This window comes from Aspergillus lentulus, assembly GCF_001445615.1.
Source record: "Aspergillus lentulus DNA, contig: Alt16, strain: IFM 54703, whole genome shotgun sequence".
Taxonomy (NCBI): domain Eukaryota; kingdom Fungi; phylum Ascomycota; class Eurotiomycetes; order Eurotiales; family Aspergillaceae; genus Aspergillus; species Aspergillus lentulus.
Genome location: NW_028322113.1, coordinates 757,496 through 770,688, shown reverse-complemented (window position 1 = coordinate 770,688; position 13,193 = coordinate 757,496). Strand labels below are relative to the sequence as shown.

The window sequence follows — 13,193 nt, the reverse complement described above, 5'->3', positions numbered from 1 at the left end:
CACAAAGCAATGACAACTGTCCATCCCAAGCTTACTTCTTGTCGCTTCGGTGGACGAGGAATCGAAGGCACATCACCAGACCTCGTAAGCTTAGGTCCGGACGCTCGGCTTTGGAGCTCTTTAATTACAGTGATGGGCATAGTGCTCATTTCATGTTTCATGCTGGAACTGGTACCCGAATATCATTGTCATACGATCAAGTCTACGAGTGAGACGAAACGCCTCAAACATGATCCTACCAGCCCTCAAGGAAATGACTTCTTCCTCGGAAGATAGGTAGGCGTGCCTGGTGGATCTCCACCTATGGCAAAACCGCTGCCCGCACCAGTCTCTCGGGTCCCGGGAAATCTTCCTGAAAATCTTCCTGAAGTGACGTCGTTGCCAATTTGAACAAGAGAATTGCGCTTCGATTTGTTTCCCAAACACGCTTCGAGGGATACATTCTTTTAACACCGCTGTGATTGGTCATAATCATGGGAGGATACGGAGTACACTGCAAAAAGCGGTCTGTATGGGAATGTCGGGATCCTCGGCGGGTATTGGTCGAAGAGACTTGTCTCACTCATTCCGATCTTACCAAAACAGTCCATTATGATGTATGGAATCCTTCTAGAACCTGGGTGAGGCAAGGAATATCTACTCCGTATCTACCTAGGCAATAATGGTGGATGTCACAGCACAAATCATAATATTGGGACTCGGGGCTTGGCTCCGGTATCTAGTGTTCAGTCGTGATGAATAATGGGATTATGGGAGATCCGACAATTTAACACGGACGCATCTATATGCGGATGTGGCGGACTTAACTCACTTGAGTGGCTGGCTGTAAATTTCTCCAGTCTTTGAGATACCTCAGTCCAGATTAGCTACTCAGATATTTGCGAGGCTGAGAATCATGCCACAGTCTTTTGCTGTCTTGATGCTTTGGCTTGAAAATACATGCCACCCAGATCCTTGAAGCCTTTCGGGATGAATTGGACTACTCAATTCCGAGTGACAGATGGGCCTCCCATTCTGCAGCATCAAGTTCTAGTCTATCCTCTTCATCCTTTGTCTCCTGGATTCTCTACGTGTCACTGCGACAGAATAATGAGGCAATGATGATGCCCTCGATAAATATGGGGATAATATCTGAATTAGCGAGGTAAAATACTGAATTGTTTCTAGGGAGGTAAACCAAGGTATGATCCTACACAGCTGAAGTACAAAATATGGGCCCACCTGTAGTACATCCTAAAAACCGGACATGCTTCCCCGCACCAATCAATCTCCTCAATTAGGCTCAAGCGGGTACATCCATGGATCTCGGTTTGACGTGAAACAGGAATCTGGGAATCAAGGCTCTAATTGGTTGGAGGGAAACCACTTTCTCAGACTCCCAAGGTTTCTCGGGACGTCGCAAACTCAATGACTACCTAACAGGGGTGAAGGGATAACCATCATACCAATCATCAAGTCCTCGAAGCGAAAAGTACGGTCATGGTATTTTTGTTCCTCCCGTCGTACTTCGGGAATCACGTACACGACATTCCGTCTCCCACATCCCAAGAAGGATTGCTGTAAATGGTGGAGACTGTCGTCCATTATTGTTACTTGTTCGACTACTCAGCTTGATAGAACTTGATACTGCCCGAAATGAGAATGTCTGGGGAGCGCAGAGTCTGTCCACACCACCGCAACTCGAGCATGTCAACGACGTAATGGCTACGAGGTTTCATCCCTCCAATCTCCGTATACTACTATTGATTATCCCGTCCTTTGAGACTCCTTTCATCCCACGCTAGTCCTAAAGGCGGGATAGTCCAAACGACGGCTACGGCGGCATAGACATAGTCAGGTAGCTCCTTCTACTCTGTACAGTCCATTGATAGAACCACATGAGTGTCTCAGGTGACCGTTGTGGTAGTTGTCTTGATAGACTACAACTCGCTAGGAAGAATCCCAGCAAAACCGCATCCTGGATCGTGGAAGCGGTCAAGCCACAAGCTCTCCAACTCAATTAAGTTATTAACCCATTTTACTACGGAGTATTCCATCTTTGCCAAATAGGTCCATCGTGCCAAAAATGTAAATTGGTACTCCGTACTTAGGAATGACTCAAACAGGAGACTTTGTACCGGCAGCGGAAAGTACAATCCGGTGCCGCGGTGATGGATAACAATCTATTCAACTAGTACTACAGTTTAGTGCATTACCCAGTTTTGATCACCTTGAGAGTGGGTCTTGACCTTTTACGCTAGTTGACCTCTTTTAATAATCTCCCCAAAAAAAATCCTCTATAATCTAATCGACCTGTGTCTTTTTGTCTCATGCCTAGGGCGGCAAAAGGTACCATTTTCCCATTCCCCCGGCCCCCCTTCCTAGTTCCGCCCTGTCTTTAGGCCCTGTTTAGTCCTGCGACTATCACACCTGCCATCGATCATGTGAGCTGCACCATGCCAGGATAATCAAGGACCTTCCGACCTCTCCCCTGTCCCGCGGTGAGGGAACACTTTCCTATTGGATTATTCGGAATCCATCGTTTACGGTATCTGCACCGTCCAAGGTTGTCAATCAAGTTACCAGGTACATAGACATGGAACGAATGCCTATTGGAAGCTTGAGTGCGCCGTACTGAGACATTTGAGCCTAAAACTTATCCCCGACAGACTACAGCGTTAGACAAGGTCTAGATAACTCAATGCCAGGGATTTTATGTGGGCTGTGGGCTGTGGGCGTCAACGTGTGGGACACGTAAAAAAGAATTATGGTGTTAGCCAAGTATCATGGATGGGAATATGGAAGTATCTCTGAGGGCTTTTGGAAATGATGCAGGTCGGGTTCTAGATAGGTATCCTCCTGGGTGTCGAGATAGATTACAGAATGCGCTGTCGAGAATTGATCTCTCCAGCTGAAAATGTGTTATGACTTTGTTGCATGCATGTCAGCTGTAGTCATATTTCATTATAGCCAACGTCACTGTGCGCCATTGAGTAGAGCATATCTATAGGCCCATGTATTAAAAGACACAGCTAAGCCGTACCACTTCAACAAGCCACGTCCATGTCTTCAGGTCTCCAGCAAAATGGTCAGCAGGTGAGAACGTGGTACTCTGTACGCCGGTGTCGCATAGCTGGCGCAGTCATTGGTGACATGAGCAGGAATCTTAGTTTGACTTTCTTTTTTTTTTTTTTTTTTTTTTTTTTTTTTTTGGAATCCATAAGCAGCCAAGTCGAGATCTCAATGGTGATCCTTCGGGATGCATCTGCAGCCAATATCAGCGCTGACATCACCTCATCATCGGTAACTGTGATCATGGCGATGACAGGGATCGTCTCTTCAGCTTATTTGACAGGTTGACTTAAGTTGATGTAGTCCCGACGCTCCGGCTCCAATGGTTCTGGAAGTCCTGCACCGACAATCCTTACCGAACTCTATGTGTCACCGACGACTGGTCTTCATGGAGATTGTTTCAAGGAAATATAGCCATATTACTTCGTTAATACAACTTTTCTGTGGCGTCTGCACTGCGATGCTGATCGAGCAACACCTTGAAACTGACCCTACAACATAAGCACCGTTCAAAACAAGCAAGGATTCATTAAGTCCTTGTTTTAGATAATTTCAGCTTTCAAGCCGAAGACAGGCGAGCTTTGTTTCCATTTATGGCTGCGGAAACTGGGAGATAGAGTCCCCACAGTGCCATTGCATAGTGAGGCGATGATGGTAGCCACTCTGCTTGGTCGCGTTTGTCTCTGATCTCACCAAGACGGACACTGTACTCCGTATATATCTCGAGCACTCAATCCAAAATACTGTGTCTAGACTCGATCTGGAAGCGATTCGACAACTCACGTCCGAGACGCGTCACGCAAGTACGAGAAGCACTCTGAGTCAGCAAACTCTTGATAGTGAAGCGCATATTGACATTGGGGGGTGGGCCGGAACGCTGACAGCTCTGGACTTAAGAGTTTCGAGCCCGGTTGTTCGGAGTGTGTGTCGATCCTCGCGTCCACCATTGACTAGACAAAAGTACTTGGCATCGATGTTTCCACTTCCCCGTCTTCGATCAGGATAGCTGGTGGGTTTGCGAGGTAATCACGTACTTTTGCGCGCCAGGCTCCCTGGATCCGGGGCAGCTAGGGTGAGTTAGACATGCATCTAGCCCTTGCAAGTTCGGACCATGGTTCTGGGCCCAATAATAGACTCAGGTTCTTAGCAACTTAGTATCCTAGGTCACATTCTCAATTGATATCCAGGATTTTCTTCGGCAGGCTTTAGCTGATCGGCGATTGATTGGTTCCATTGATCTGTCATCATCACATCTCGTCCGATCGGAGCTGCATTGCCCCCAAGCTAGGCCCAAAGGTCGTATGCCAAGCAGTTGACATGTAGAATTTGGACGGTGTGTGACAACTCTGTTACTATTTCAGCAAGCAATTAGGACACACGATAGCTGGTCTGATTGGCCTTGTTCGTGCATTTGGTTGTGAGCCACAATAATCATGACCAGGTAGCTGGGGTTTTCATTTCCATGCTCGCGAACAGGGTTGTAAAATTGAATGCAGCCTTCAATAAGATTCAAGCGAGATGAGTGACTCCGTGAGGGCGAGTCTGCAAGGCACCAACTACTATCGCTATCTACACGTGTTGATAAATGTTATCACCACGTGATACTATCGCAAGAATCGAGATCGAGAGAAGCTTCACTAACGACGTTTTGCTTCATATTATCTCTCTTTTTGTTTCCGAGTGAGAAAGTCGGGAATGTCGTTATCTCGCGCAAATTTAGTGTCTATGTCCTAGATCAGAGTTCGTTCTCCATGATGAACCACGCCGAGACTGCGATCTGAAATAATGACTTCAAGAACAAGTCTTTTGTTGTCGTTTCCTTCTATCCTTCAACGAACCGCGCGACCACTAACCTCAGAAATATCATACCTGAGAGTTGCCTCAGTACGTGGTAGATGGTACAGCAGCGACCGGGGCTCATCGCAACCGAAGGAGCGATCAATCGCCGTTCAAGATGCCGAAAATCCGCCTGACCTTTCTCACCTGAATCCACCGCCTGACGATTATTCTCGGTTCATATTTCAGGACAAATGTCGATCGACAATATATGCTGGGTCGGGTGGCAACGGATGTGTCTCGTTCCTGCGTGAGAAGTACATCGAAGAAGGTCCACCCAACGGGGGCGACGGTGGAAGCGGCGGAAGCATCTACATCCAAGCTGTCGAGGGCATTACTAGCCTGCACAAACTTGCTCGTCGAGGAGTAATCAAAGCCGGAAGGGGCAAAAACGGACAAGGAAAGAGCAAAGGAGGCAGGCGAGGAGAGGATGTCCTGCTTCAAGTTCCCGTTGGGACGGTCGTGCGAGAGGTAGACCGATACGACCCAGTGGCCGAGGAACTCAAGCGACGAAAGGCACCTGCAGTTGATGTCGACGAGCTCGATGAGATTGGGCTGCCCTCAGTTCGTCATGATCGCTGGGTGCTCTACCCGGGCTCCAATCCTTCCGATTACCTGACCACTGTCTTTCCAAGGAATCCGCCTCGAAGGCAAAATATCGCCGCTATGGAACCCAAAGCGCCCATATACCTCGACCTCTCAAAACCAATGGATAAGCCGATTTTGCTGGCCGCCGGCGGCGTCGGCGGTCTGGGCAATCCCCACTGGGTATCTCGTTCGATCACTCGGCCAAAGTTCGCTTCGAGGGGAGAAGGGGGTATGCGCCTGGAGCTTGAATTTGAATTGAAGCTGCTTGCCGATGTTGGATTAGTCGGGAAGCCGAATGCTGGCAAAAGCACGCTTCTTCGGTCATTGACCAACAGCCGCACGCGCGTTGGAAATTGGGAGTTCACCACGCTCTCCCCCAGTATCGGGACTGTCGTTATCGATGACCACAAGGGAAGGCCGCTTGTTGAAGCCAAGGGAAAAGCAATGCGGACCAACTTCACCATAGCAGACATTCCAGGTCTGATAGAAGGCGCTCATCTCGACCGCGGTCTTGGATTAGGCTTCCTGCGACACATTGAGCGGGCGGGTATTCTGGCCTTCGTGGTAGATTTGAGTGCAGGAGACCCTGTGCAAGGCCTTCAGAATTTGTGGCACGAGCTTGGCGAATATGAACGGATACGTAACACCGAACCTCCTGTCTTCGAAAGCGAAGATGAGTGGCAACCGACTGGAGGTCTGCCTGAACTCGCTTCACAAAATCCCGTGGACGACTTAGATTCTTCTTGGAATTCTCCCACCAGTACCTCTGACAGTACGAAAGGGCAGCTCCCTTCCCTTGAACTTCCGCCTATTCACACAAAACCTTGGTTTGTCGTGGCTACCAAAGCCGACCTGCCAGAAACTCAAGACAGATTCAAGACCCTGCGGGATTACCTCGCTACCGTTCAAAATGGTGCGGTTGACCACCCAGGAGGATACCCAGACGGTTGGAAAGAGAAGGTCTGCGCCGTTCCAGTAAGCGCCATAAGAGGCGAGGGAGTCAGTCGAATACCAAAGCTTGTTTTGGAGCTGCTAGACTGAGCCTATGTTGCATCGGCGATGACATCTGGAGGAGTTAAGGAAATGATGATTTTTGTACAATAGGTAGAAAATGGTTTATATGGTCGAATTCTTCTGAGATATGTATATAAATTTTTGTATAATTCACTAGAATGGGGTTCATCTACTTGAATCCGCACTCCAATCCCAGTCACATTAAAAATAATCGATGCTCTTGGTTTATTGAGTATCTGTTTTTCACATATTGTTCCTCCATTGAAAAGACAAAAACAGATAAACACTATTCTACTTCATAGCATGGTGATTCAATTCAACTGTATTCACTTGCAATGACGTCGCTTTCACTAATTAATGTGTGGAGTGAAGAGGAGGAAAACACGGTTTAAAAAGCACAATTGCAATGAGAATCCTCTGAGCCTACTTCTATCATCTACTGATCTCTATCTCTCTCGGAACTTATATGCTCTGACTTCATGACTCTCTAATCCTTCCTTGTGCATAGATGGCGCATCTCAGCTCCATGGTCGCCAACGCGCTGGCCGCCCTCACCAATCCCGGTCCCGACGATTCTATCCTCGAATGCTGCGACAACGATCTTGCTGCACTACGTGAGCTTCTTTTGAAGAACACAGACCGTGCACTTGAGCTTGCCGACGCAAAACTACGCGTTTTCCCATTCAAAGATGTGAAGACATGCTGGCGAAGACTCTACACGGACGCGAGCATTGCGAAGGTGTGCCTGGCTATCTGCAGCAACTGTGGCTTCTCGTGCGACAGAACATCGGTAGACAACAATTCTGGAATTGCAGATGGCACTGAAAATGCGGCAAAGCTCGACCAAACCGAGTACAAACTTGACCCCGACGCGCCATGGCTCTTGTCCTCAATCCATACCCTCGACAATGCACTGATTATGACGGGGGCGCCCCTGCGTGAAAACCTGGTCGAATCGCTCTTCTCCGCTCTTCACCTCGCTACAAAAGCATACAGCGAAGGGAAGACGGGTCCGCGCTCCATCCAAGACCATCCCAGTGATTCAGAGCTCGACGTCCAGGCCTTTAAACGCAGGAAGCTCTCGCCGCCGCTCTTCCCTCCCGATGCTGTGCCGGCAACGACCTTGGAACATCCTATCCCTCGGGTCTCCGCACCGTCCTTCGACGCCATCGAACACCATATCCAGCACGTCAGAACACCACTGGTAATCGCCGACGCCGTGGACCACTGGCCTGCGCTGTCGACCCGGCCCTGGGCGTCACGCGACTACTGGTTCGATCGTACCCTTGGCGGCCGCAGACTTGTCCCCGTGGAGGTGGGCAGATCGTACACGGACGAAGGATGGGGCCAGCGAATCATGGAGTTTCGAGAATTCGTGGACAAGTTTCTCTGGAGGGGAGAAGGCAAGACATCTGGGGCTAGGAAGGAGTGCGAGGATGACGGCAACGATACAGGCGAAATGGGGTACATGGCTCAGCATGATCTGCTCTCGCAGATCCCGGCTCTCCGGAAAGACATCTGCATCCCCGATTACTGCTTCATCGAGCCTCCCGGCCCGGAGCCAGGGACGCCAGTGTACCTCAAGAAGCAGCGAGAGCGAGAAGAGAAACTGAAATCCGGCAATGCCTCGTCAGGCGCGAGCGAAACGCATACAATGTCGCACGAGCAGCAACGGCATGAGAACGCAGCGTCCGACGACGAGTCCTCCGTCCTGGGTGTCCCCAGCGACCCGATCATAAACACCTGGATAGGCCCCGCATGGACTATATCTCCTCTCCACCATGATCCATACCATAACATCTTGGTCCAGGTGGTCGGCGCGAAGTACATTCGGCTCTACTCGCCTCATACGCCGGCCTCACAGATCTATCCGAAGGGCATGGAGGCCGTCAATTCGTCGTCCGGGTCCAATGCCACAGCAGGCCTATCTGATACCACCCAGCTGCAAGGAAAAGGCTCGGAAGCCAGGGTCGACAAGCAGCCGCAGCTCATCGACATGTCCAATACTTCCCAGGTTGACCTGGCTGCCATTGAGCTCTCCCCCGCCGAGTCCGAACAGTGGGATGCGATGTGGCCGGGCTTCTTGGAGGCTGAGTACGTCGAGACTGTGCTGAAGGAGGGGGAATGCTTGTATATTCCGGTGGGATGGTGGCATTATGTTCGTGGTGTCAAGGCTGGGATTAGTGTCAGTTTCTGGTGGGAATAGACGCTTCAGCGAGCCATTTCCACTTCTCTTTGATGATTGATGATGAGATACCATACCTACGAACGATTGTTATTTGTCTAGAGGTTCTTAGACTTGGAGATTCCCCGAGTTTGTCCTGGTGGTTACGGTATGCTACGTAGATGCATACTTTACAGATCCTCTTGGGCCAAAGCAAATGTGACAATATCATTATTGACTCTTCACTCAGGTCTTGACTTTCCGCACAAGTAATAGTGGCTTACCAGCCTCAATCGGTTCACCTGGCGGCGCCAAAACTTTCTCCACGGTGGCACCCGCTGTAGAAGGCTCGACTCGCACAGCGATTTCGAGTTTCATCGCTTCTAGTATGACCACAACCTGGTTCTCTTCAAGATTATCCCCTTGCTTGACCTCCACTTTCCACACATTGGCATTCAAGGGGGCCTCGATTGCGATGATCTCAGGATCTTTGTCAAGTGACGTACATGTCAGTATCGACTTTCTCCGGTGGACCTTGAATAGGGTTACCTTGAAGTAAACTCTCAATTGTATCCTGGGATACTCCCCTCTCGGCCTTTTCCTTCGCCCAGCGTTCGAGCAACTCTGTTTCAATTTTATCCATTTCGGCCTGCGCCTGACGCTGGCGTGCTCGAATGGCTGCTACTTCGTCGCGCGTTTCCTGCAAGAGTCGATTGTGCTCCGCCATGTCGAAGACAATCTCCTCCCATTGGTATTCGTACTGGCCGCTATTGAACAGCGCCAACTGTTTTTCGTATTCTTCTTCGGAGACTCGGTAGAAGGTTATCTGATCGAATTCTTCGAAGAGCCACGGTCTGTCGGCGCTGTAACCTTTCTTCGAGCCCAAGATGTCGACCCCCGGTATGGTCATTCCGGTCAGTTGGTATCCACCAGGCGAATCGACATTGTACAACCTGTTGTTTGCTGTCAACTTTTAGATACTTTGAAATGCTTGAACAGTACTCACGCCATGCAGCTTCCACCCCACGATACTGAGCCGGCCGGAGTATATACTCTACTTGGATTCATTTTAGGGCAGTTCATGCGTTGACGAGGATCCACAGGGAGGGCGAGTGGAAGGGCAGTGAAGAATCCCACAGAGACGACCATCAAGCTGGCTGTCAGGAAGATGTTTTCAAACTCTTCCTTTGTAAAAGCGTTGTTTTTGGCGACAAACTCCATGTTATCTGGAAGGTAGGAAGCATACGGACGCTGTGTTTCCATGTAGCGCTGAATGGCATCCTTTTGTCTTTGACTCTCGAACGTGAGAGGAAGCCTGAACAGCCGACTCGGCATCTTTGCTTGACTAAGATCTCCGAGTTTGGTCTCGAGGTCGCAGAGATAGCCGATTAGTCTTTGCTGGGACAGTTTCATGCCGTCGTAGTACAGCATCAGCGCTGCGCAGAGTGAGTTAGTTATGAAGTCCTCGTCTGCCGGGACAAGTTCTTACAATTTCCGCATCCAATCATTGAAATGAGTCCATTCGAGAACGTGATCTCTTTTCCTTCATGGAGTGCCTTCTTTAGTGCAGTGACTCTGCAACGATGATTCAAGTCAAATGACCCGTGGCCATAATCAATGAGGAGATAGTCGTCCCCTGCCTAAAGAAGTGGCTGATCAGCCGGGACCCATATGATCTAACGACAAGTGCACCATACCTGTCTGTAGGACACAAGGGGCTGGTTCCCTTGTTCTTCAATCCGATACACCACGCCTTTGCCGCGAGTCTCGGCTGTCTGCTCGGGAGGCACACCTCCCAGCGGTTTCACGCCGTTGAACCCATGCTCTTGCTTGCAGCAATGGACCAGTTCGTCGATAAACCTCTCCAAATTCCTCCGCGCATCCAGGGCATCAGCCAAAGACACTGCTCTGTATTTCAGGGTATCCCCCGCTTTCACCTGTCCTAACTTCCATAGATCTGCCTTTACGATCGTATGGCTGCTAACAAATCCTCCAAAGTCCGGGGCATCTTGTGGAAAGATAACGGGATCGTCGCCGGTCCAATTGAGCGAGCCGATTGCGTATCCGTATTCTATCACATTAGAAGGATGTGCGCCGCCCTCTCCCCCATCGGAGCGAGCCCACCGTGGTTTGGGACCGATGAGACGGATACCTCCTCTTGCCGCATTGTGTGAAATCTTCCACTGAGTCTCAAACAGCATATCGATGCTCTCGGGAGTAAGATAGCCTTCATCGTAGGGTCCTGGCATGGCTAGTAGCTCCCAGTGATTTGGGTAATTGGGGATGAGGTGTTCCGGTATACGGAGATCACCATTGACTTCCGGAACCTCGCTTGTGATTGTGAGAAGGTCTCCCGACGAAAGCTGCCGGCCTTGATAACCTCCGACTCCCACACCTGGAGATGTCGACTTTGACCCAAACCATTTGGGCACATTGAGGAATCCGCCAAAGACAGCAAGGTAAGCCCTGCAGCCGTTTCCTGTCGTTTTACCGATAGTCAGACGCTGACCAGCGGCTACCTTGACTCTTGACCACATTGGAACAGTCTCTCCATCGAGTGTAGCTTCAATCGGCGCTCCACAAAGGGAGATGATTGCTGGCCCGAGGAAGCGTAGATCTGGACCGCTTAGGGTGATCTCCAGAGCCTCGAGCCCGACGGGATTATTGACAAGGGCATTCGCGATGCGGAAGGCTAGCGGATCCATTGGCCCGGAATGACAAAAGCCCCTTCCTATGGTCGGTCGACCGGGCCAGTCTTCGATGAGCGTATAGGCGCCGCCCGAAATGACGTCGATCGCTGACGGAATATACTGGAAGTCGTCCAGAAATCTTGTCAATGTGTTGCCTGCAATGAAGGCCTCTTCTTCTAGAATCTTAACCAGGAAATCAAGATTGGTTGGAGGCCCGCAGATGCGTGATTTTCCTAGAATTTCCCTCATTCCCATTATAGTCTGCTGTCTATCTGGCGAGTGGTACATGACCTTCGCGAGTAGGGGGTCTATACGTTTCTGTCAGTCCGGCCAAAGTACCAAAGAGATGTTACTCATGAGATATACCGTAATTGGCGGATACCTTGATGCCTCGATAGACCCATGTATCAATCCTCGAACCTGGTATTTCCTTCCATTCGACAGTTTGCAAGGTTCCAGGACAAGGGGCGAAATCCTTGGTCGGATTTTCAGTATACACTCTTGCTTCAATAGCAGCGCCAGAAGGAGTTTCCACGGATAAGCTTTCAAGGAAAGATGCTTCAACGCCCTTCCTCCCAGAAAGCTGGGCATCCGCTTGATCTAGCATGAGTTCAACCAAGTCAATGCCATAGCAGAGTTCAGTTATCCCGTGCTCAACCTGTAGGCGAGTGTTCATCTCAAGAAAGAAGAATGCGCCAGTTTCATCATCGACAAGATATTCAATCGTCCCTGCTGAACCATAACTGATTGATTCTGCCAGACGGACGGCAGCCTCACCCAAGCTCTTTCGCAACCCTGGTCTTCTGGAGACGAAAGGGCTCGGACATTCTTCAATCACCTTCTGATGCCTTCTTTGTATCGAACATTCTCTTTCGCCAATAAAAATCGCCTTACCATTCCCGTTGCCAAACACCTGAACTTCTATGTGATGGCTCGATGGATAATAACGCTCGATGAACACGCCCGCGTTCTTGAATAATGCTTCCCCTCGCGACTTGACAGTTGCAAAGGACTTGCGCACTTCGGCCTCGGAATTGCATGTAAGCAAGCCCATGCCACCACCACCAGCGGTGGCTTTCAGCATGACCTGCAACACCCATTAGCCCCGTTGAAAGTTCTCTCCTGTTTTACGAGCCATACCGGATACCCCAACTTCTGGGCCACCTCCACAGCTTCTTCTTCATGCTCGATCAGGCCAGGTGATCCCGGCACGATGGGAACCCCAGCCTTCGTCGCAAGTTCTCGCGCGGTATGCTTGAGGCCAAAAGCTTCGATGCTCTCAGGGGAGGGTCCAACAAATACTAGACCAGCGGCAGCCGCAGCCCTCGCAAAATCTGCATTTTCAGATAAGAATCCATAACCTGGGATAATAGCATCCGCATTGTTCTGCTTTGCAACCTGGATAATTTGATCACTGAAGACCGTGAGTTAGACTATTATTGAAAGGAGAAAAGCAGACTCACCCGTCAATATATGCTTTCGAAGCAGAACCAGAGAGGAGAACGGCGACATCCGCTAGATGAACATGGATAGAGGCAGCGTCCGGCTCGGTATAGATTGCAATTGTACGAAGATCCAACTTCCTGGATCACAATGTCAGAGCTACTCAGCAGCTTGAACATGCCTCACCATACTTTGCGGTCTTGATAATTCTCACAGCGATTTCGCCTCTGTTGGCAACGAGAAGAGTCTTTAAACAATCCATCGCGATGCAGAGCAGTATCTAGCGATGCGCCCTGGAGCAGCACGACTTGGGCGCAATCCGCTTAAGAGGAACATTATCTGAACTGAAGGATCGGGACCTCGGCGCTGTACTCCAATTAAAGAAGGTAACACCTGGGGTCAATGGC

The 13,193-nt window shown here is 49.9% G+C and overlaps 3 protein-coding genes across 3 annotated transcripts; 2 read left to right on the top strand and 1 right to left on the bottom strand.

Moving 5' to 3' along the window:
* Positions 1-4,836: 4,836 nt before the first annotated feature.
* Positions 4,837-6,516, top strand: ALT_7738 (GTP-binding protein Obg; the record flags this gene model as incomplete). The annotated part of the gene is made up of 1 exon (XM_033560908.2): positions 4,837-6,516. The coding sequence occupies one exon, from the start codon at positions 4,837-4,839 to the stop codon at positions 6,514-6,516; it is 1,680 nt and encodes a 559-aa protein (XP_033416799.2).
* Positions 6,517-6,997: 481 nt separating this feature from the next.
* Positions 6,998-8,695, top strand: ALT_7737 (putative JmjC domain protein; the record flags this gene model as incomplete). The annotated part of the gene is made up of 1 exon (XM_033560907.2): positions 6,998-8,695. The coding sequence occupies one exon, from the start codon at positions 6,998-7,000 to the stop codon at positions 8,693-8,695; it is 1,698 nt and encodes a 565-aa protein (XP_033416798.2).
* A 204-nt stretch (positions 8,696-8,899) lies between these two features.
* On the bottom strand, positions 8,900-13,048 carry ALT_7736 (bifunctional urea carboxylase/allophanate hydrolase; the record flags this gene model as incomplete). Its single annotated transcript, XM_033560906.2, has 9 exons — positions 8,900-9,141; positions 9,203-9,606; positions 9,660-10,089; positions 10,143-10,293; positions 10,351-11,651; positions 11,710-12,430; positions 12,484-12,757; positions 12,807-12,926; positions 12,978-13,048. The coding sequence occupies 9 exons, from the start codon at positions 13,046-13,048 to the stop codon at positions 8,900-8,902; spliced, it is 3,714 nt and encodes a 1,237-aa protein (XP_033416797.2).
* Positions 13,049-13,193: the final 145 nt, after the last annotated feature.